Here is a 21,342-nt window from a genome sequence, read left to right as displayed (position 1 = left end):
AGAATATACAAAATAAGTGATGCACAATGCAATTGCCCACCACCCGCCAAACGATGCCCAGCCAGTTCCTGAACAGTGGTCACCGCCCCCTGGCCAACACCCCCCAGTTTATATACTGAGCATGATGTCACATGGTATGGAATAGCCCTTTGGCCAGTTTGGGTCAGCTGTCCTGGCTGTGCCCCCTCCCAGCTTCTCGCTGGCCGGGCATGAGAAGCTGAAAAGTCCTTGACTAGCGTAAGCACTACTTAACACACTGATGTTTTAGTTGTTGCTATCAACATTATTCTCATCCAAAATCCAAAACACAGCACTGTACCAGCTACTAGGAATAAAATTAACTCTATCCCAGCCGAAACCAGGACATTTGTATTGCCTGAATTTTAGAGAGTTTGTGCATGAATATTATGGTATAACGAGATTTGGAGAATTACCATAGTCCTTACATGTTTATAAACAATATTGTGTGAGCAAATCTGGGTTCATTTTAGAAGCAGCCTAGATCCCATTAGTGCAAAATAGTAGTAAAACTGAGTTTTTTTATAGATTGTTGTTTCACTATTCTATATCCAGTAGAATTGGAAAAGCTCTTTCAAGAACACTTATTACAGATGTCACAGGTCTCACAGCAAAAAGGGAACTTTTTACTACAATTTTTGTAGTTATTTAAGGGAAACTCAATAAGGAGTAATAATCAAATCAAAGTATTACATAATGTTGTTTAATTGTTTGCCTGTAAATGTAGTTTTACCTGAACATTTTATTTACTAGTAGGATTATGGTATGACTGCTAAAGGCTGTCACTGTTGCATCTAGATGATACAACGCTTTTAGGAGGAGGAAAGCTTAAAACTATTTTTGTAATGTCTGATTTTCTTAAATGGAAACTGGAAAAGTTATGTGTATGCCTTCATTTATGTCCTGGACTTCCTTTTTTGCAATACATTAATGGTTCATAGTATTCATGTGCTCCTTTGTGTCTTGGTGGGTGATGGTCAAATTTTTTTCTTTTATTGTATATTAGTGGTATCCTCTCCTGGAAGATAAGCCTGGCAGTATGGGAACCAGTAATTTCAGAGTTCTCTTCAGAGAAACAGACAATCTTGTTAAATGTATTCATATTGTTTTCATATTACTAATACATCACATTCCATATATATTTACTTCCTAGAGTCTATTTAATATTACATTTTGTAGAACCTGCAATTCTTTTAATAAATACAATAACCTGTCTCTTATCTGAATAGGATCATGTGTTATAACATAGAACAGGAGTGGAAAAGGGCAAAATGTAATCCAACAAATAAAGCCAAACACCGGTATTTATAGACATTATTCTCTTAGTTCTGAGTATAGCTTCAGAAAGAAGAGGTAGGATTTTAATTTTGAAAGAGCACTTTAATTGCTTTAATGTAGTTGGCGCTGAGGCTGGGATAGAATCCAAACTCATGATCAATTAATCATAAGCAAATCTATTAAAGTACTTCTATCAATTACGCTGGGCAGTTGTTGGGGCCAGTAAGCCTGTAGTAAGCATTGAAAGGGACTTGGATACAAGAATAGCCTTGGGTTGATAAAAATTTAAGTATTATTTTAAAGTACTGTTTTCTATTACATGTATTTAAAGTGTCTCAAGTTTGAAGATTGGGCTGAGGCTATTGCACAGGCCAATGTGTGAGGGAGGAAAATCATTAACTATATGGTGTGCATCTCTGCCCTTTTTACTGTTTTTTGTGCAATTCTGAATTAAGGGAAGGGACACATCTTCAGTGGATATAAATCAGCACTGATCAGGGTAGTGCTGATTTAAATTGATAAGGGATGCTGCTTGCTCTTTATTTGCAGGTAACATTGAGTGTGTTCTTTCAGTTTTATTTACTGAGGAGGTTTTATCTTAGAAGGGTGAAGTGACATCTTACATTCTTTTTGTTTGTTTGCGTGTGTTAGTGGTCATTAATAATTAAACATAATTTTCTTCCTGGGGGAAAAAAAAAGTGAAAGAAGAAAAGCCAATCATAATGTAGCTTTAGTTAGTTGTAAACCTTCCAGCTCCATACAAAGAACTAGGAAACATATAAATGAAAGAATGAGAAAATATTTGAGTGGGAAGTTAAGAAATCTTACATTTTTCCTTTTGCTGATAAATTAGTGTAACCTTTTAAATACCTTGGAAATAGGAAAAGGTTAGAATGGTTTGGTTTTTTTTTTGTTTTAAAATTTTTTTACAATTACTTTACACAGTATGGCAGTTCTTCCAGCTAAATTGAATGTCACTGCAATTAATTTTTGAGTGATTCTTTTTGCCTTCAGAGATTCAGATTAGAGATTGTTACTTTGCCATTGCCCCTCTATGTTACGTGAAGGTGATGAGAAAATGATGATATGGATGATATGGATGACGTACACAGAATTCTTTTTCCTGTCTTTAAGTGTAGCTGGATTACTAAACAAGGGACAAAGCAGAAATGGATTATCTCTACAACATAATCTTTTTGCTGTTTAAAGTTATACAGTAATATCTTTATTTTATATGCGTTCATTAAGGAAAAGATCATTTATATTTACTATAAAATGGTAGGAAACAGCATGCAAAAATCACACCTTGTAAGTATTGAGAAAAATAATTCAAACAAAACCACTATTTGGTGTATTGTCATGGCTGCCCATGTAAGTGGATTATAATTTTATTTTGTATTCATAACAATTTTTAATGTTGTCATAGCAATAAGTGAAGGATATTCTTTTCTAGATGCTTACTGACATGTTCTTTTATTGTTGATTAGAATCATCATAGTTTACATAAACTTACTTTAAACTCATTTTTCAAATTTTAAGGAGCAAGTCAGTTGTCAGGACTTACTTTGGTATGAAAACTTGTGTGTATGTTTTTCAATGGGAATTCTTATTCATAAGTATGCGTTATTCCTAGGATATTCTGCACTAGACGTTATCTGCATAGATGATGCCATGAGTATAGATAAGGATTTTAATTCAAACACTTCCCTCAAATGTTGCCTTATCTCCAACTCAGTTGATGTACTTGTAGAGGGCAGTAACAAGCAAGCTGTGCTGGTTGCAGAGAAGAACTTAATTTTGAGACTGGATGAAAGCGAGGAAGACAGCAATTCCAAGTCTAATGAGGTAACAGATGTAGAGACAAAACTGCAAAAAGAATAAGTTTTTAGTTTTATCCTAAAATGATGTAATTTTTAAAAGTCCAAACAACTAGGTTAGGAGAATGGCCCCCACCCCCATTCTAGCTCCTGTTATCTAACAGCCTAAGTATAGTAAACATCTTTATTGCAGTATGCCAAAGCAAGTTGAATGTTAAATGGCATGTACTTTTCTTTTTAAAAATCTTAATTATATCAAATGATCAGAATTATTGTGTTTCTTTTGTATCCTCCACAACCATCCTTCTGTAGGATTCTGTAATTGCTACTTTAACAGACTTTCCTCATGTGCAGCAGATGTGTGGGTTGTCTGAAGATTTCCTATGGTAATGATTTTGTATCCTTTTACCTTATTGCTCTTCGCAAACTCTACCTTTAGGGAATGTGACTTATACAAGATAAGCCATTCCATTTTTCCTGGTAATTTTGTGGTTAGTTGTCCTGTCACAATCCAAATTGTGATACCAACTTGACAGATCACAAATACCTTTCAACCTTGTGGTTTTAAACTAGTGCAAGAGCTTAAATATGTTTCAGCATGCTTTTTAAAGGTTTGTTTGTATTATCTTGTACCTGGCAATACAGTACCGGATCTCAGTATGGTATCATATTGTGCGTTTGTTGTAGAAACAAGTTCACAAATGGATTGTTCATACAGAAGGTGTATATTTAGGGAGTGCACATATTTAAGATTAGAATATTTTCTTCAGTTTTGTCATGCTTGTTCCCTCAGTGCATAAAAAACCAGATATATGAGCAGTTGTTGATAATTCCTTTCTGTACCATGGTAGCTTTAAAACACAAATAAATATTCTGCAATAATGTAATTATCCCTAATTTGCTTTCAATAGGGAGCTTTAAGAGTGCAGAATTTTTTTACTAAATTTCTGTCAGACTATGTAGCTGCTTCTTCCACTTCTCCCACCCCCCTCTGAAAAAAGGGGCTTAAATGCTGTGCTTCATGTGATATACCTTTCTGATGCTCACATTAGGTATTTATTCCCTTCAAATGTTCCAGTGAAAATGGACTTTTCCTCAGTTCCGAAATTTTTATTGGTATTTAATTATCCAGATCTGAGAGACATTAAAGATAATGACATCTCAATAGGATCTTTAGAATGCTGTAATTTCTGGTTTAGGGTGAAGATACTCCCTCTAACCACTATTTTCTCTATGCTACAGGCATCTTTCGTCTGACAAAGGGTCTTTCCATATGGTACCTTGAAACTCTGTGTATATGTGTGTGGAGAGAATATCCCTTTCTTTTTATGCTCATATTCCATTATGAATGAAGAATCATCTTCATGTTCTGCAAGAATTCTATATTCTTTACAGTTCTCAAGACTTTTCATTACACATCTGCTTCCTTTTTTCCTTTTCAGGGTCAGCTCTTACGAAAGTCTTATAGAAGGTGGAATAATTTTTAACCCTTGGATCCACCAGAAGTGTCATTTCTCTAGGCATGAGAGGGGTTTTTATTTTCCCTGCATTAATTTCTAATTTGTGAGGCAAATAGAAGATAGCATCTAATTTCTATTCTTTAATAATTTCAGTTTATTAATATGTGGATTAGAGTTGAGATGATGAGCAAACCTCAGTAATACCCTCAGGGCTGATTTATGGCTCATAGATTTCAGGATACATATTTCCATACTTCTACTGTGCTCACATAGCAGAGATTTCACAAATGGATGTTACAGTTTCTAGTGTTGTTTTAGGTGACCAGCAGTTTAGAATGCCAGAGTTGTCATAAAAAATTATCATGATGGTACATTTAAGAAGCTAGGATCTTTTTCTGAGTCCAGAAAATACATTGAAATCATCTTGTGCCAATAGGTGGGAAGACTTAACTTAAAAGTGGAGTTCCAGTGCTGGAGCTCTGGTCCTCTAAGAATATATGGCCAGCATTCAAGACCAGAATGTACTTTATGTGTGAATATAAAAAGTAGGCAGAACTTGAGTCTTGTGAAGGCACATCCCTCGATTAGGCTTTGCTTGTGTGCCAGTCAATCCAACAAATGGTCATGGTTTTCCAGTTTCTCACAGGAAATGAGTCAAGCTGCTGCAAATACTATTTTCACAAGTAGACCCTCGGATTGGTCTTGTCAATGAGTGGAAGTCTTGTAAACAGCACAGTTTAACACCAGGTTGAACGTGTGTGCTGCAGCTGTGTTATGCACTGTTTTTCTCCTATGGGATTGAAGTTTTAAAATCTTTATTTATGTTAATATGTTTAATTTCTTCTGGCTTTAAGAAAATGCCAAGAAGGCTTATCAGCAAAACAGTATGGAACAAAAATGGGAGGAGAACCAAATTGTTAATGCAAATAATTTATCAAATAACAATTATAGTTTCAAATCATATAATTTCTTTATTTTCTATATCCTAGGATACCAGATGGTCCCATTGATCAGGGACCAGCTGCAGGAAAGGTACATGCTTTAGAGGAGCAACTTTTAAAGGCCAAAGAACAGATAGAAAACTATAAGAAGCGGACAGGAAATGGTTGGTAGATAAGTTTGCTTTTACTTCTAAAACAAGTTTTGGTATTCGGTATCACAAATGCATTAGTTTCTTAACAAATAATTCAGCTACAAGTGCTGATGCTTTTATGCCTTTTTTTTTTAAGTAGGAGGCCTTGGAAAAGACCATGAAATATTGAGGAGGAGGATTGAAAATGGGGCTAAGGAACTTTGGTTTTTCCTCCAGAGTGAATTGAAGAAGTTGAAAAGTCTAGAAGGAAGTGAACTACAAAGACGCATTGATGAATTTCTGTCTGATTTGGGTCATCAGGAAAGGTACTTGTATTAGTTGATTCTGTATATATGTTGTAAGGATTATGGATTGAGTTAAGTAAACTACTGATATACTGCTTAAAAATCTCTTAGGATAAATTAATGGTATGTGGGCTAAAATATTGTCTGAAGCATGAACATAAAATTATTACTCGTATTCAATGGGAGATAAAGTATATATCCAGCTTATGTCACTACAACTTAGAGTATGACCCTTTAACTTGACATATTTTCATTTTTTTTATTGGAAGACCTGGGTCCTGAATGCCAGTTGTTGCTTTTCAGTTGCATCTATCTATATATGCATGTATGTGCATACTTGTACATATAACAAAACCATTAAAAAAACTTAAAATATTTATTTTAGGTATCTGATTGTGCCTTTCATAAATACTAGAATATAAGTTATATTGATCATTGGGATATTATATAATTGGATTTACTTTAAAATGGGGTAATATCTTAATATCAGGACTAATTGTCATCTGAAAAGTCACTTCTTTTTGTAATTAGAATTACACTGTCATTATTATGTTGTTCAAAGATGTGTTGGAATTATATTTTAAGTTGTTGATCTTCTGGCCTCCCCATTGTTGAAGTGCCTTTTGTATTATACTAAAACAGTCTGTATGAGTTTTGTTCATGCTGAACAAAATTAATCCAGGAAGTGTTAAAAATTCAGTAAAATCTGTCTGTAAGCCTATTATATTTATAACTCTGTTCCCAACAGGATTGCAATGGTAATTTGTGTCTCGTTAGTAAACAGTCATAAGAAAATGGTTGAATTAACTAAATATACCGCCTTAAACAAGTATCTCTCCCAAAAAAGCTGAGATCTGCATGTGTGAACATCAGCAGTAAAGCATGAGCCTTCGAAAATAATACAGTAGTAAAAGGAAAAAATAGTAAGAATTTTCAGAATTTTCAATTCTTTGGAAATCCTGTAAACATTATTTAAAACATAGTTTAAAAATAATATGAATTTGATTATTAATGTGGGCAAATAACTTAGTCCATTAAATTTTGTAATTTAATCTTCCACAATTCCAAAACCCAGTTTGTCACAGATTGATGGCGTTTAAAGTGAGAAGGGACTATTCAATTATCGAGAGTTAATAATAAAATAGGTGATTACATTTCATCCAATTATTTCTCTTCTGAGTGCAATTATGTATGTTTGACTGAAATAAAAGTAGTGCTTGGCTGAAGCAGAATTTTCCAAAAGATTTGAGATCTTCAGTTATAAACAGTCAACTGACAGAGAAACTACCACTTCCCTGGACAGTTTGTTTCAATAGTTACCTCCACTCAGAAATGTTTGTTCTCCAGAGAAGTTATTTCTGTTTGGGTTTCTTGGATTTCAGGTAATTGATTCTTGATGTACCTTTTAAACTATCTGTGCCAAAACTGGAGCAAGTAGTCTAATGCCAGACTTACTGATGTCCTTCATGGGAAGTTATGAGATGAATCCCACTGTGGAAGCCTGAAAGCACTGTGGTACTGGAAGAAGTTCGTATATGATGCAAGCAATCACAGCTGCTCTTTTTTTTTTTCTTTATTTAAGAATTTTCTTGTTGAGTAAAAGTATTCTTTAGACTGACACAAATAGTTATCAAAAGCAGAATGTCCTGGAGTCTGTTGAGTCTTAGTAGTAGATCTGTGTAGACCTTCCTGTGTGGTGAGGTCCCCAAAGAAGACTAAAGTCATTTAGTCTAAAACTAAACAGCCAGAAACTAGGTTTTATTAAAATAAAATGTAGAAATTTTTTTTACAATATGGAAATTCAAAGCAATTACATAAGAGAAAACAGATACAAAAATGTCTCTACAGTATTCAGCTTGTGTTCTTGGTGTATTTACAGCATTGGCTTTGGGCAATAAAATTATCTTATGTTGCAGAATGCTCTTCTGGGTTGCCTCTAGTTCCACAGGTGTTTGTTCTTTCACCTTTGAGGTCAGGCTGTCTGCTTCTTTCCCATTAATCTTTCAGTCTTGCTGCGTGGGTTGCAGGAAAACTCCCAGCTCCTCGTGTGCGCATCCTTTGGCCTGTGATGCACTGCTGTCTCTGGGGTGTTCTTTTCCCTTGGGATGCACTGTAGTTCCCGAGGGAAGGAGTGGTCTCTTTTTCCCTCCACACAGTCCATCTGGTCTCTTCCCCTGAAAGGAACATAACCAAGTTTAGAATGAGCAAATCAGATGCTGTCCTTCACTCTGAGAATCACAGCTTTTTGGTGGGGTTTTTTGTTATTGCTGGGTTGTTTGGTTTTTTTTGAAGTACATGTGGACTTGTTGATTTTTTTTAAGGGATTTAACAGGTTGCCGAATGCCCTTTTGTTGCCGATGATGTCTTTAAAAATTGTTACCTGTGTATCTTAGATAAACGGAACATTGCATGTGAAGCTGGTATTATTTATTTTTACATATTTATTTATTTATATAAAGATATATCTTAGATATTTTAATGTATATTATAATCTAATATTTGGATTAGAAAGATTAGTGTTAATTATAAGTACTTAAGGCAGGTTGTAATGCCCTCCTTGTGTGGAAAAGCAGATAAAGGGATGGGTAGTGATCAAATGATGAGATAGCTATGTAAGGAACGTGGCTAATATTTTTTTTGTTTGTTTGTGAGGAAAGCCTGTTGTGTCATAGAGAAGACTTGGTTTTTAAGAGATGATAGACTTAAAGACAGTTTCTGTGACTCTGGATAAGTAGTATTAGAGTTCTTTGTTAATCTTGGTGCTGTTATGCAAATGGTCTACTACTAATATGATGGCGCTTCTCTTGTTGGATGCCTTAGTCACTGTTTCTTGGCTGTGTCCTAGGGGGTATGTAGATTTTCTTCTGGAGAATGCCAGTCTTAGCAGATGTTTTTGTCCGGTATTTCACTACTGATTCTGTTTGAGAAACAATGTAGCCCAATGCAGCGTTTCCTGCAGTATGGAATGTGTAATTGTGTTCTTGTAGTTGCCATAGGGAAGAGAGTTGTTGAGAGTAACTTCATCTTAACGGTGGAAGGACTATTTGGTATAGAGTTAACAAAAAAGAACAGATTAATCCTCTTGTCATGGTTGTTTCCTATGTTGGCATTATGCTCTTTGCGAAGTGGCTGTTACTGAGTTAGTTTCATTCCTTCTCCTCCTGGGGAACAACAGCTGTCATCAGGGCTTTTGTGGTAGCTGGCCAAGGTTTGATGCTTAGTGTTTGGGCATATTTTCACATTATTTCCTTTGACTTTGGTCGAACATATCACATTTTTTTTCTTTGAGTTTTTATTTGTTGATGTAAAGTTTCTAGGAGGTTTAAATGTAATTTTGTAATTTGGAATAAATGTCTACACTGATCTTTAAAAATGTGTTAAAAATGCCCGCCTTCCCCTCTTTATTTGTGACAATCAAATGCAAATGAAGTAAGTAGCCAGATTCTGTACTCCATTCTGTTTTCCGGGAGCCAAATGCTTTTAAGAGCAGCCCCAAGATTTAATTTATGATATGAAACAAAAATAACAACAACAAATTGATATTGTTGGTTAGTAACACAATGAAAGACCAAGTTTGACTTACTAAATAACTGCAACGCCACAGACTGAAATTGCATTTCTGTCTTTTTACTATCCACAATAGCCTCTAATAATCCTCTGCAGGCTCATCTTTTGTCTGCACTTAGCTATCTTGGGCTCAGGGATCACTGGTCCATCTACTTTTTAGCTCTCCACATGGAGCCTGACTCTGGTCTGTGTCTCTTCTAAATCTGTATTAATAAGCCATCATGATGGTCTGCCACACTTAAAAGAACTTAGCAGATGTAAACCTAAAAAATGCACATTTTGCAGCAGGAGCAATCAAAGAAAGAGGGTCTCCATGACTGAAAGTGTGTTAAAATTGCACTACTCTACAATCATTTCTGTGTGATAATGCCTGTGAATTTTTCAGTTCCTGGTTTACTTCAGAGTTTTATAAGAGTAAATTTTTTTTAAAAAAGATTGTGGATACTATCTGAAAACTTTTGTATGAATTAATAAAATTTCCCACGAATTATTTGATATTCTTTATGGTTTGTACTGAGCAAAGCTGCCTTTCCCTAAAGTGTTGAGTCACTGAGGTTGTGTAAGGACTCTTTCATCATTCCTCTTACCTCAAAAATGATGGAAAATAATTATATTTCATCTGTAAGGCTTATTATTTAAACTTACCTACTGCCTTTGCTTTGTCATGGTCACCATGGCCAACAATGTAAGAAATAAAATTTGGACAACACTTTTTTTCCTTAGAAATAGGAAAAATTACTTAACTGCTGAGAGGGAAAACTTTTTTGTATTGGTAGGCTTTGTATTTTCAGTTATTTTATGCCAAAATTTAATAGAAATACATTTCTATAAAGTAAAAGGAGAATATGCTGATTACTTATATCGCAAGTACAGAAAAGACTTTTAAGGCCAGTGTAAGAGAGCATTTGAAAATTGTTTTCAACCTGGCTGTGGTTGCACAGCTGCTTTTAATGGTAGCACAGGATTTTTTTTTTTTTTTAATGTTTAGACCTCAAATTTATAGTTTTTCTTTAAAGATCCAGCATGGTTACATCCTGATTGGGAAGAAAAATGTATTTAAACTGCCAAGAAAATGCATGGGTTTCCTTTTTTAATTTGCCTACTAGCCTGTAACGCTTTCTGTAAATTGGAAAACACTGCTTTAAGAGAAGCAGATTCTTTGTCTGTTCAGTTATTTGTATACAATCCATTGTATTAGATTTACTGCATCATTAATTCTGTTCTAATTGTCCCTAAACTGTGTTTGTATGTTATTTTGAGTATTATGCATCTTTCAAAGTTAGTGATTTGAAACTAGTTACCTGATAATACTTTAAATTGTTTATTTTTCATACAAAGCCAGAGTAGGGTGTTTCAAGCTCAGTTACCTTGTAAAGAAAATCCAGTTTATATAGTTTGAGATCAGAATGTAAATATGGTACTTCCAGTTGATTGACAGAAGGTGATCATTACTGCTGCTGAACAATTTGGATATAATGTTTAATACAGCAACAGTAGATGATATATTAAGTTAGTGTCACTGTTATCCTGTGTAGAAGTACGGGTATGAAAAACAGAATGAGTGTATGAGAATGGAAAGATATGGATCCATAAATCTGGTTATTAGCAAGAGAAGGTTGTCTGATAACTCTGCTGATGAAGACAGCTCTGTCCCAATTTGATTTATCTCAATATTTACTGCTTAAATACTGTGTCATTGGGAGTAGTTACCTAATAGAGATACGTCGTCTGCTCCTCTCTCACTTGCCAAGCTTATTTACAAGGGATAGCCTTAGCTAACTAGGTTTGTGGTTCCAGTACTAGCCAGTGCTCCCAACAACAGTGTCTTGTATTACTTCACTGACAAGACCACTTCAAACGTTGTTAGGAAATATGCTTGTCTTCCCCTCACACTCTTTTTTGTCACCTCCCGAATTTCTCTGCCTTTGTTCTGTTGCATCTCTTCCTAGTGATCAAAATTGTGGCTTATCAAGAATTTCAGGCAATAAATTGCAATGTCTGAAGTTCAGATGAAAGAATTAAGAAAAGTGGTTCAAACTTAAAACTTTAGCATTGTTATGGAGAAATGTTTAGGAACTTTAAATATTCTCAGTCTATAAAGCCAACTCTGAAATTATTGGTTCTGAATTGGGCTACCTTTTACTTGTAGAATAGTCATTGATGTTTTTACAAATATTTTGAATAGTTTGCCTCTAGTTTTGTATTTCCTCCCAAAAGCCACAGATATAAAAAAATCTTTTCCTGGGTGTTACTGTTTGGGCTGTTTTTCACAAAATTCCTGGCTAATCTCAGAAAATAAATGTCATATACCATTTTTCTTCTCATGACACGGAGTTCTTTATCCTCTTATTTGGCCATCGAAATGTGATAACCCTAAGAAGAGGATCTCTAGTGTATTAGGTAACCTCAATTTAATATTTGATAGTGCCTCAAAATTAATGTTTTGTAGCCTAGACTTGTAATATGGCCATGAGTCTGTTTTGAATTTCTTATTTTTTAATTTTTTGCCATTTGAGTAGGAGTAGCATGCAGTCATTCTAAGCAGGTAGAACGCTTCCTTATTCCAGAGTCAGAAGGTGCTACATGCCATAGAAAATACTGTTTACTAAACCTTGTAATAATATTCTGTAGTTAGTTTTCACTAATAAAAATAGAAGGATTACTGTTGTACCTGTGCTAAAGACATTTGTAAGATTTTATTCTATACAAGCATAGTAAGATGATTGTAGGAGGCAAAGTAACAATGCATTATAATAGAAACTACTATGGAATCACTACTGCACTTTCATCTGGGGCCACTGGATGATGTATCTAGCATGGAACTATTCTTTCTTTTTAGTTTCCTTTAGCACATACCAGAAACAAATGCTTTACAGCAGTTTTTCTAACCCACCTCCTGTTTAATACTGTAATTACTCATTGGTATGGAACATATGTTAAATGGAGGACACAGTCAGTCTTTCTTGGCTACTGTTTGGATTGTGGGGCAGGAGGTAGCATGAAGAAACTGTTTTTGAGGCTATAATTGAAATATCTGTTTAATTTGTCTTTGATTTCATCTAATCCTCCGATTTAGTAATGTTAAGATTGTTTCCCATTTTTTTAAGATTGTTTTCCATTGTTATTTATAGGTCAATAATGACCGACTTGTACTACCTCAGTCAAACAGATGGAGCAGGAGACTGGCGAGAAAAAGAGGCCAAAGATCTAACAGATTTGGTACAGAGGAGAATAACTTATCTACAGGTAAGAGGGTAGTGCTTTTAAATCAAGGTAAACATTTTTTTTTTTATATATATATATATCACTTAACTATACCCTTGTAATAGAATAATTACATGACAGTTTTAAGTGAATGTTTGTACATGAATGAATTACATACAAAAGAAATTAGAATGTTTCAAACATTGTGTTACATTTATATGGAATGATAGTATTTCAAGTAAACCTTTGGTTTTGGGGGTTTTGTTGGGGTTTTTTTGTTTGTTTGTTTTTTTGATCTGTGGTTTTCACTGGGCTGTACTTACCTGTTTGGATTCTTTGTTTTATTATAAAAGATAAGTCTCTGGTTTCTGTTTTTGATTCTTTAGAGTATCAGAATGCGTACATATGTTTACACAGTGTTAAAAATAAAAATATGAAAGTCCTTGTATGAAACTTCTGAACAAGCAGCCCATTTTTAAAAATATGAGTATGCAAAATGGAAGTGCTTGTATAGTGTATTGTCCAGTCCTAAAGTGTTTCAGCAGTTGTGTGAGACTTCTCATAGATGCTCATATTTGTGAGTGCATAAAGCCTTTTTAATATATGTACTTGTGTGTGTGTCTATAAAATTTAAACAAAACTTGTTCTGAAGGTTTTGGGACTTTTATTCATGTATGAATGCATGCAGCTATTTATATAGCGAGGAAAAAGATATTTGATGTAGTCTGTTTCATTTGTACTTGGTTTGTTTTTCCTTGCATGTGTGCACCTCACTGCTCTGTTTTGTATGGTCACCCCTAACGTCTGATCTTATCTCTATGTAAATAACTGAATTTGTTTCTCAGATTTTCATTATTTCACAGTTCAGCTATTGGAACCTTCTCTTCTGTGACCAAGCTGTGTATTTGTTGCTTGTTAAATAAAAAGGACACCCTTCCGTGGAAAAAACTCCCTGTAAATTATGCAGGAGACATCACTTTATTGTCTTCCTTCAACTCCTTCTTGAGAACTGTTTCTCATTCTTTCATTTTAAAGCTGGAGAGGGACTTTTTACAAGGGCATGTAGTGACAGGACAAGGGGTAATGGTTTTAAACTGAAGGAGGGTAGATTTAGATTATATATGAGGAAGAAATTCTTCACTATGAGGGTGGTGAGGCACTGGAACAGGTTGCCCAGAGAAGCTGTAGATGCCCCATACCTGGAAGCGTTCAAGGCCAGGTTGGATGGGGCTTTGAGCAACCTGGTCTAGTGGAAGGTGTCCCTGCCCATGGCAAGGGGGTTGGAACTAGATGATCTTTAAGGTCTCTTCCAACCCAAACCATTCTATGATTCTATGATTTTTGATGTCACTGTTTGACAATGGTGTAGTGTAACTACTTTTCATGCTGATAAATATGGCCTTTCTCTACCTTTTTCTCTTCTTTCACCGTATCCATTTGTTGTCTTATCTAAGCATGTATACGTTTCTGGAGAGTGATTCACTTCCTACTGTATGTTTTACAGTGTTCAGGGCCTTAGTTCAAAACCAGGACCTCCAAGTACATACAATGAATAACAAAAGTAAGAGGAGTTTAGGAGAACAGCAGCTCAAAATTGAAGCATTAAATAAATGCTTACATTGTTTTCTAGGGAATTTGAAATAAATTTACTTACTGAGCGAGGAGCTGGGAGCCCAATTAGCTCCTCCTAAAACTTTAGATGCGTATAGTCTATGACAAAGGGCTTTCTCTCTATAGAGGTAATTTTTCTTATTTAAAAAAAAAAGTAGAAACAACATTAAAAATGAAACCAGTGCCAAGTCACAACACATCTAGAATCCTAATCTTTCATAGGTGTAGCACAACTAGTTAAAGCCTTTCAGAAAGTGTATTATATCCTCAGGCACTAACAAGAAAGGTAACTTTATCCTTATTATCTTGAGAGGGAAACCTGATGATGAGCATGAGCAGGTGATTTACAGGAAGTTGTGGTATTAGATTCAGAATTAGAAGTAGGTCTAACATACTTGGCTCAATTTCGATCATACAGGCCATTTTTCTTTTTGGTTTATGTATGAATTTGTTAAAAAGGAATCAATAATAAAATTTCTGTCATGGGACAAACTGAGTGTTTTTTCATATTTATGCATTTAAAATATAAAATTAATCATTATGGATTCATCCCATAACACTGAGATACACATAAGAAAATGAGTATTTCCCTCCTTTTTTTCTTTTATTTTTTTTAAGTTCTAGTATTTTCTGTATTACAGAGGAAATTACATTGTTGTTTTTAGTAAGTCATCACTGGTAGATTATAGAAATTAGAAACATATGAATGTATTACTGCTGCACATCAAATTCCATATGACTGTTTGACATGGAAGGATCTAGAAACTATAGAGAAGGGACATGTGTTTCCTTAGTAATTGTCTTTGAGGTTTAAGTTGAAGAATGGTGATACGTGTTTTCCAAAAAATGTAATTCTAGCTTTGATAAATGTTGATATTTTTAGCATTATAACGGTGCAGGTCATCAAAAATAGCACTAAATTCTTGGGTTTAGTAAATATGCAGCAACACATTAAAAATTATTTGGGTATTTTATGAACCATAGAATATTACACTGTTTATTCTATATGTCTTTTAGGTTAGTTGAAACATTTTAGCTGTATTGGATGCTCAGTTTTTGTTGTACTAAGATGTGAAATAGAAATATGTGATGAGCAGTCTCACAGAAATATGTGATGAGCCTTCTCTCACTAAACTATTCTTCCTTTCGTATGCTTACTGTATTTCTTTTTATTAATCTCTTTTCAGGCTAAACATACCTAAAATTTTCAATCATTCTTCTTCATGTGTGAGAATTTATACCACCTTTAATTTTTGCTTCTTGATACCTTCCCTTAACACTAATTCTTCACCAGGCTATTAGAAGTGAGCATCCACTAGTTGACAAATGACAATAGACTGTTGATTTATAGAATAGCACCAGAATATATTTTTTTCTTGCCTTGTTTTTTATGTAGTCTGAGGTACTACTTAGCTAATAATAGGTCTCCCTTGAGTTCATGTCACTATGGAGCTACTGAAAAAGATGCCCAAGGTTTTTAATTCAGCTGAATTTTGAAACTTGGCTATTTTTTCTTCCACTATACTTACTTTAAATTTAGTTATCAATACAAAATTTCACTTGTCATGCATCATGCTTACTTTGGTTTCTTCTTAAATTCATGACAATCTTCTCTAGACTTGACTAAATTAAATTTTCTTAGACTTTTAATTTGGTTAGTAAAAGGCTTTGCTTCTTACCAGTTCTTCCATGTTTCATGCATGAAAGTACTAGTCCCGCTAAGATAACTAGAGGCCATTTCTCTGTGTGTTGCCATTTCTTGCTCCTTTTCATAATCTGGTTTTGATCTTTGACCGCACTTCGTCCGTTACTCCATGACTACTTTTGTTTCTTTGGAGGTTGTTTGCTAAAAGACAAAAAAAACAATTAAAAAAAAAAATCAGAAAAATTACATTGTAGCAAGAAACTGTGGATAGGATGGTTTAATGCCTACATATGTTTATGGATGATCATGTACCTCGAGGTGTATACTGTAACCATCATTCATAGAAAAGATTCAAACCCCAAGGCATGGAATTCTCAATGTGTGCCACGTTGCCCAAAGTTGGGGTGGAAACCTTGCCAACTCTTCAAAGATAGGAAATATTCTCTCTCATGAGTAGTTACAGTCTTTGAGATGGGTCATTCACATATACAATTACTACCATCTCTCTTTTCCTTTTTATTGTCATTCTTCTGTCTGAAAAAAACCAAGGATGCAGTGTCCTGCCTACATGCCTGTAAGCCAGACATAAGCTTTTGGAGCCCTTCTGAAGATTAAAATATCTCCTGTCTTGAATGATTGTTGCAAGTAATGTTCCAAAACTGGAATATGTCTGTGACTACACATTTGGAAGTCAAGTTGACTTATTTTCTAGTGTGGGTTTCAGGATTTTGAAGAGTGCAGGGCTGACTGTGAGTATGCAATATAAAGCAGTCCATGGTCTGAAATTACACATATACACCTCTATTCATAATATAACTGTATTAAAAAATAAACTAAAATAAAAAATTCAACAACCCTTGCCCCCCAGCTCCATGCCAAAAAGAACTATCTGGAACATATTTGTAATTTTTTCTTTTTTTTGTGAAGAATAAAAGTACTGTATAGTTTTCTTTCTGGTACATCTTGAACAGTAACAGCTGCATTATTTTGGGACATCTCCCTTGGGAGATCATTTAGCTGAATGATTGTGAATAGTGATGACTGCTACTTCATTTGGATGGTATTACCATAAATTTGATTTAATGAGGCTACATTTAGCTAGTTCCCTGTAGTTAGAGCAACACTTAAAAAGCTAGAAGCTTACATTTAAGCAAAAGACCTTATTTTCAGAGGTGTTCATTATCAAACGATTGAAAAGAATGTGCAGGAGAAGTCAGACAAGGGCTCCTGTAGTACTGTGTATTCTGGAAGTGGTAGAGTGAGTAAATGATTATGAAGGCAGCAGTTTGTTTTCTTCCCCTTTCCTTTTGTGCTTATTTTTGTTCTATTTATTTTGCAAAGTTTGTGATTCAGCACACAGTCTCCCAATAGCAGAATGTTTTTGCCTCCAGTTTTACAAAAAATCAAAACATTTTCTTCAACTTTGAAGGTTAAAAATGTAAGCAGGTGAGAAAGTTTACTAAGTACTCAACAACATCATCAATTATATTAGTCATAATTTGCCATATTCTTACTATTTAGTTGGGGTTGTGTATGTATGCAAAGAAAAGAAAGTTGCTTACAAGACTTTATTCTGAGGTTTCTGGTTTTCCCAGTATTTTTGGTGATTTAATATGTCACTTAAATTTTTCTGTCTTAAAGTGGATTAAGTCCTCTCTTATATCTTTTCCCAGTTATTCCAATTCAGTCATGAGAAACACATTGTAGTGTGTTGTGGCAGGTGTAGTGTGCTATTGGTGTTGATGAATTCAAACTAATGTGAAACAATTAAGTGCTCCATCAGCATTTACTTTTTTTATGGGGAAGAAGAACACTAGCCGAAGGACTTCAGCTATGTGTCTGTATGGGCACTGTTCTGGGAGAAGAGATGATTTCTTTAATGGGCAGACCTTGTAGCACTTCAGTTTTCCTGTGGTAGACTCAGTATCCTTAGGTTTATTTGAAAGCTTTCTGACATTTACTCCAAATATGTAGAATCCTGATAATTCACTTACTGAAGGAGAAAAATGTCATGAATGCCAGTTCTAGTTTCTGAATAAATTTAAGAAGTAGACCTAGGAATAGCACACTTTAATAGTCTCATCTTGAAATGATAAAGGCAAGATTAGTTACTGGCAAGGCAAACGGTTGAAAAAGGACATACCCTTAAGCTTAAGCGAGATGTGTTCCTGGCCACAAGTGCTACTTGCTTACTTAGGTAGTATAGCTCCAATCAAGATTTATGGTTATGAATTCATAATATTGACACACTTTGGCTATGTCTTCTAGTTGTCTTAAACTTGACAACTATGTCTATTACTGATTTGGTTAAACTTCAATCATTTGACTTACATACACTCACTCATTTCATTATAAATGAATCAGTGCCACTAGTGGTCAACAGAATTGAAAGGAGATAATGACGGTCATGTGGTTGTCTATATCTACGGGGAAGTCATTGAACAGAACAATTAATAGATTCTGTCTCAGATTCAGGTTTACTGACAGACTAGTAAGGCCTAAAAATGTAGCATCTAGCAGATGGTTATTGTTACCTTGTTACATTCTTTTCTACAGCATCATCAGTTTAACTTTTTCTTAATGCAGATTTTTTTGTGGAAGTAAGTGGGGAAGGTGGAGGCAGAAACTCTTAGTGCATCAACTGGAGAAGACTAAAGTTTGCACTTGCCCTTCTTTAGGCACCAAAGAATCCACACAGGAAGGATCCATTAGTTAAAAATGCATAGGAAACTTGTTGGATTAGTTTTGGTACTTCCAGAATTACTTGAATTGTCTTGGGAAATTATGTCATTTAAATAGTTAATAAAAAATGAAACTGTCTTTAAAACACATTTTGTCAAGTAAGGTTTCTGTAACTGGCCTACTTCAGGTTTGAAAGTGTGGCTTGAACTGAAAATCTCTTATAAAGCCCCAGGAGCTCTGTTCACTAGTTGGAGGATTATGCCCCATCCTCCACCCTCCCATGCAACCCAAAACCTACTCATTGAGAGATTTAGTTATACTTTTGACAGATTCTCAGGAATGTTTGTAATTTAATATGCATTTCGTTCTTTTTCTTTCTGTTTTACTACTATATATTTTAATAGTTCTGAATTACCTACTGAAAATCTTTGATGTATTGAAATTTAATTGTGATTATATTTGTAATCTGACATTTTGTCCAGTGAGTGCTCAGTGGATTTTTTTTTTAATAGTTGTGCATCTCTGGCTCTTATTCATGTTTTTTGTGAACAGATTCTTTCATTGTGTATTGAACCATCTTTACGGTTTGATATTGTAAGCTCATCTGTATTTTGCAGTTCTTTTCCCATTTTTGCCAGGTTGCTGAATTAATTGCACAGCACTGGAAGAATGATTTGATTCCTTCACTGTAACACTAGAAAAGAAAACTTAGGCATATGAATGAATCTAAGCATTTAAAAAGTTAATCTTTTGGACAAAATAGATTTAGAAGTGAAACAAAAGAATTAAAGAGAAAATAGCAGACAGCAAGACAATTTTTCTGAATTTTTTTGAAAGTTTAGGAAGGGACAATACTTTCTATCACATATGAAAATATAAAAATGATTTGACTTTTGAATAGGTCTTGAGACATGTCTTGGGTCATCTTCATTAAGTTACTTAGTAAATTTCAGTATCTGAAAGTATGGTATGAGGATAATAACCACTTAATAAAGTGTGGTCACTGCTGATACCTATATAAGGTTTTCTCTAGAATTTCTGTATAGTGGATTGAAGAGCATAATGTGGTTAGTCCATCTGCATGCTGGGATGTTTTACTCAAGCTGAAGCTTGTGTATTGTAGGAGGGTAGGTGCAAGCTAGAGGAATTAACATTAGAGGCAGATAAGGCTCCCTGTCTCTCAAATCAAATACATAATATTTCTGACTAGGGAAGGAAGAAAATTTTCTTCTAGCAGCTGGAAGAAACTTCTGGGTTTTTTTTTGTTTTTTCCCTCCCAAGTACTGAGGGGAGCTGGTATGAAAAGGAACCAGTACAAGTGGCATCACAAAGAAAGGGGAATAGAAGATGGTGTGAATTACATTTGTGATAACTAGGATGAGAAATACCTTTCCTTGACATCATTCTCTCAAAAAATGGGATTTTCCACAGAACTTGGGTGGGACTGTCTCCTCCAGCAGACTGTGTAGCAGTAAGGAATAAAATATTTATTGAAAATATAAAAAAGAACCCCTTTGTTAATGAGCATCATACTGTGTTTATGATGTTACTTTGCAATTTGTAGCAGACTGCTTGCCCACTCCACTCTAATCTGTCTTGATTCATTGGATGAGAGTACATTTCTCTCTTTCTCTAAACTTTTTACAATTTTCAAACACCACAGTCATTTCTCTTATAGTAAAATGTATGTTAAGCGGCAGAGTTTACTTTTGCCAGTTTGTCGTGTGTTTTGATGGCTAACTGCACACTTGAAAACAGTGGAAGGTGGTGAGACATTGAAGCAGCACATCTGACATCTTTCCCATCTGATCCTATTGACTCTGTGAATAGGCTAACCGAGAGCCCTGGAGAAAAAGGTTCTTTGAGCACCGAGAGAAGTGGAAGATGGGGGCCTGGAAATATTCTTAAGACTATTTTTACTCTAATCAAACAATGGTAGGGAATGTTCGCAGGCACTAGAACATAATATTCTATACTGTTAAATTGTTAGAATAGTTCCTGGCATGCTTTTGACTCGCATCAAGTAGTTTTCTCCCAAACAATTCTTTGGCTGTGTTTAAGACTTAGCACAAGACACTTTTCATAAACCTGCTGTGTGTGGCTACTGTGTTTTAAGAGGTTTAAAAAGTTTAATAGCATGGATGCAGTCTTTTCTGTGCCAGCTAGAATGTCTCAGGCACATGTGATTTCTTACTATACATTTTGCCTATGTTTATATGATTCAAATTGTCATGTTTCTAACAATTGTGATTTTATTTGATTTTTGTTGCTATTGTTGTATGCTAGTAATCTAAATGTAAAAATATCATAAACTGTAATTTTGGAGCCACACATTACATTAAGAACACACTGTGGTGTTTCATTATCTTTCAGCACCTTATGGAGTTAGTGGAGTGTGTTTTCATTTTACTCAAGAGTACTCAGTCACCCAATAGGAATAAGAAACAAAAATGAACTCATGGTATAAATAAGTGCTAGAGAGCATTATACCTGTTGATTCTTTCGTTTAATATGTAGAATTATATGAACAGAGATACAGTCTGTTCTCACCATTCTTGCTGATGGTTCCATTTAAAATATTGCTGTTGGTTTAGGGGACAAATAAATACCCACTCAGTAATGGGTATTTCCCACTATAGCTATAATTTCCCCTCAAAACTTTTTCCAGGTTTTCAGTTTTTTT

The 21,342-nt window shown here is 34.7% G+C and overlaps 1 protein-coding gene across 3 annotated transcripts in view; it reads left to right on the top strand.

Moving 5' to 3' along the window:
• FUT8 (fucosyltransferase 8) overlaps positions 1–21,342 on the top strand; it is an 80,679-nt gene that overhangs the window by 8,606 nt on the left and 50,731 nt on the right. The window contains exons 2-4 of one of the 3 annotated variants that reach the window (XM_009277482.1): positions 5,563–5,678; positions 5,809–5,971; positions 12,649–12,763. In XM_009277482.1, the coding sequence (XP_009275757.1) occupies positions 5,563–5,678; positions 5,809–5,971; positions 12,649–12,763 (394 nt within the window). Of the gene's footprint in view, positions 1–5,562; positions 5,679–5,802; positions 5,972–12,648; positions 12,764–21,342 lie in introns of all 3 variants that reach the window. The other 2 variants (XM_009277480.1, XM_009277481.1) reach the window with 2 other exon arrangements.

The sequence above is a fragment of the Aptenodytes forsteri genome, unplaced genomic scaffold (genome assembly GCF_000699145.1).
Source record: "Aptenodytes forsteri isolate BGI_AS27 unplaced genomic scaffold, ASM69914v1 Scaffold146, whole genome shotgun sequence".
Taxonomy (NCBI): Eukaryota; Metazoa; Chordata; class Aves; order Sphenisciformes; family Spheniscidae; genus Aptenodytes; species Aptenodytes forsteri.
The sequence above is the reverse complement of the archived record's forward strand: the minus strand, read 5'-3'. Positions and strand labels throughout refer to the sequence as shown.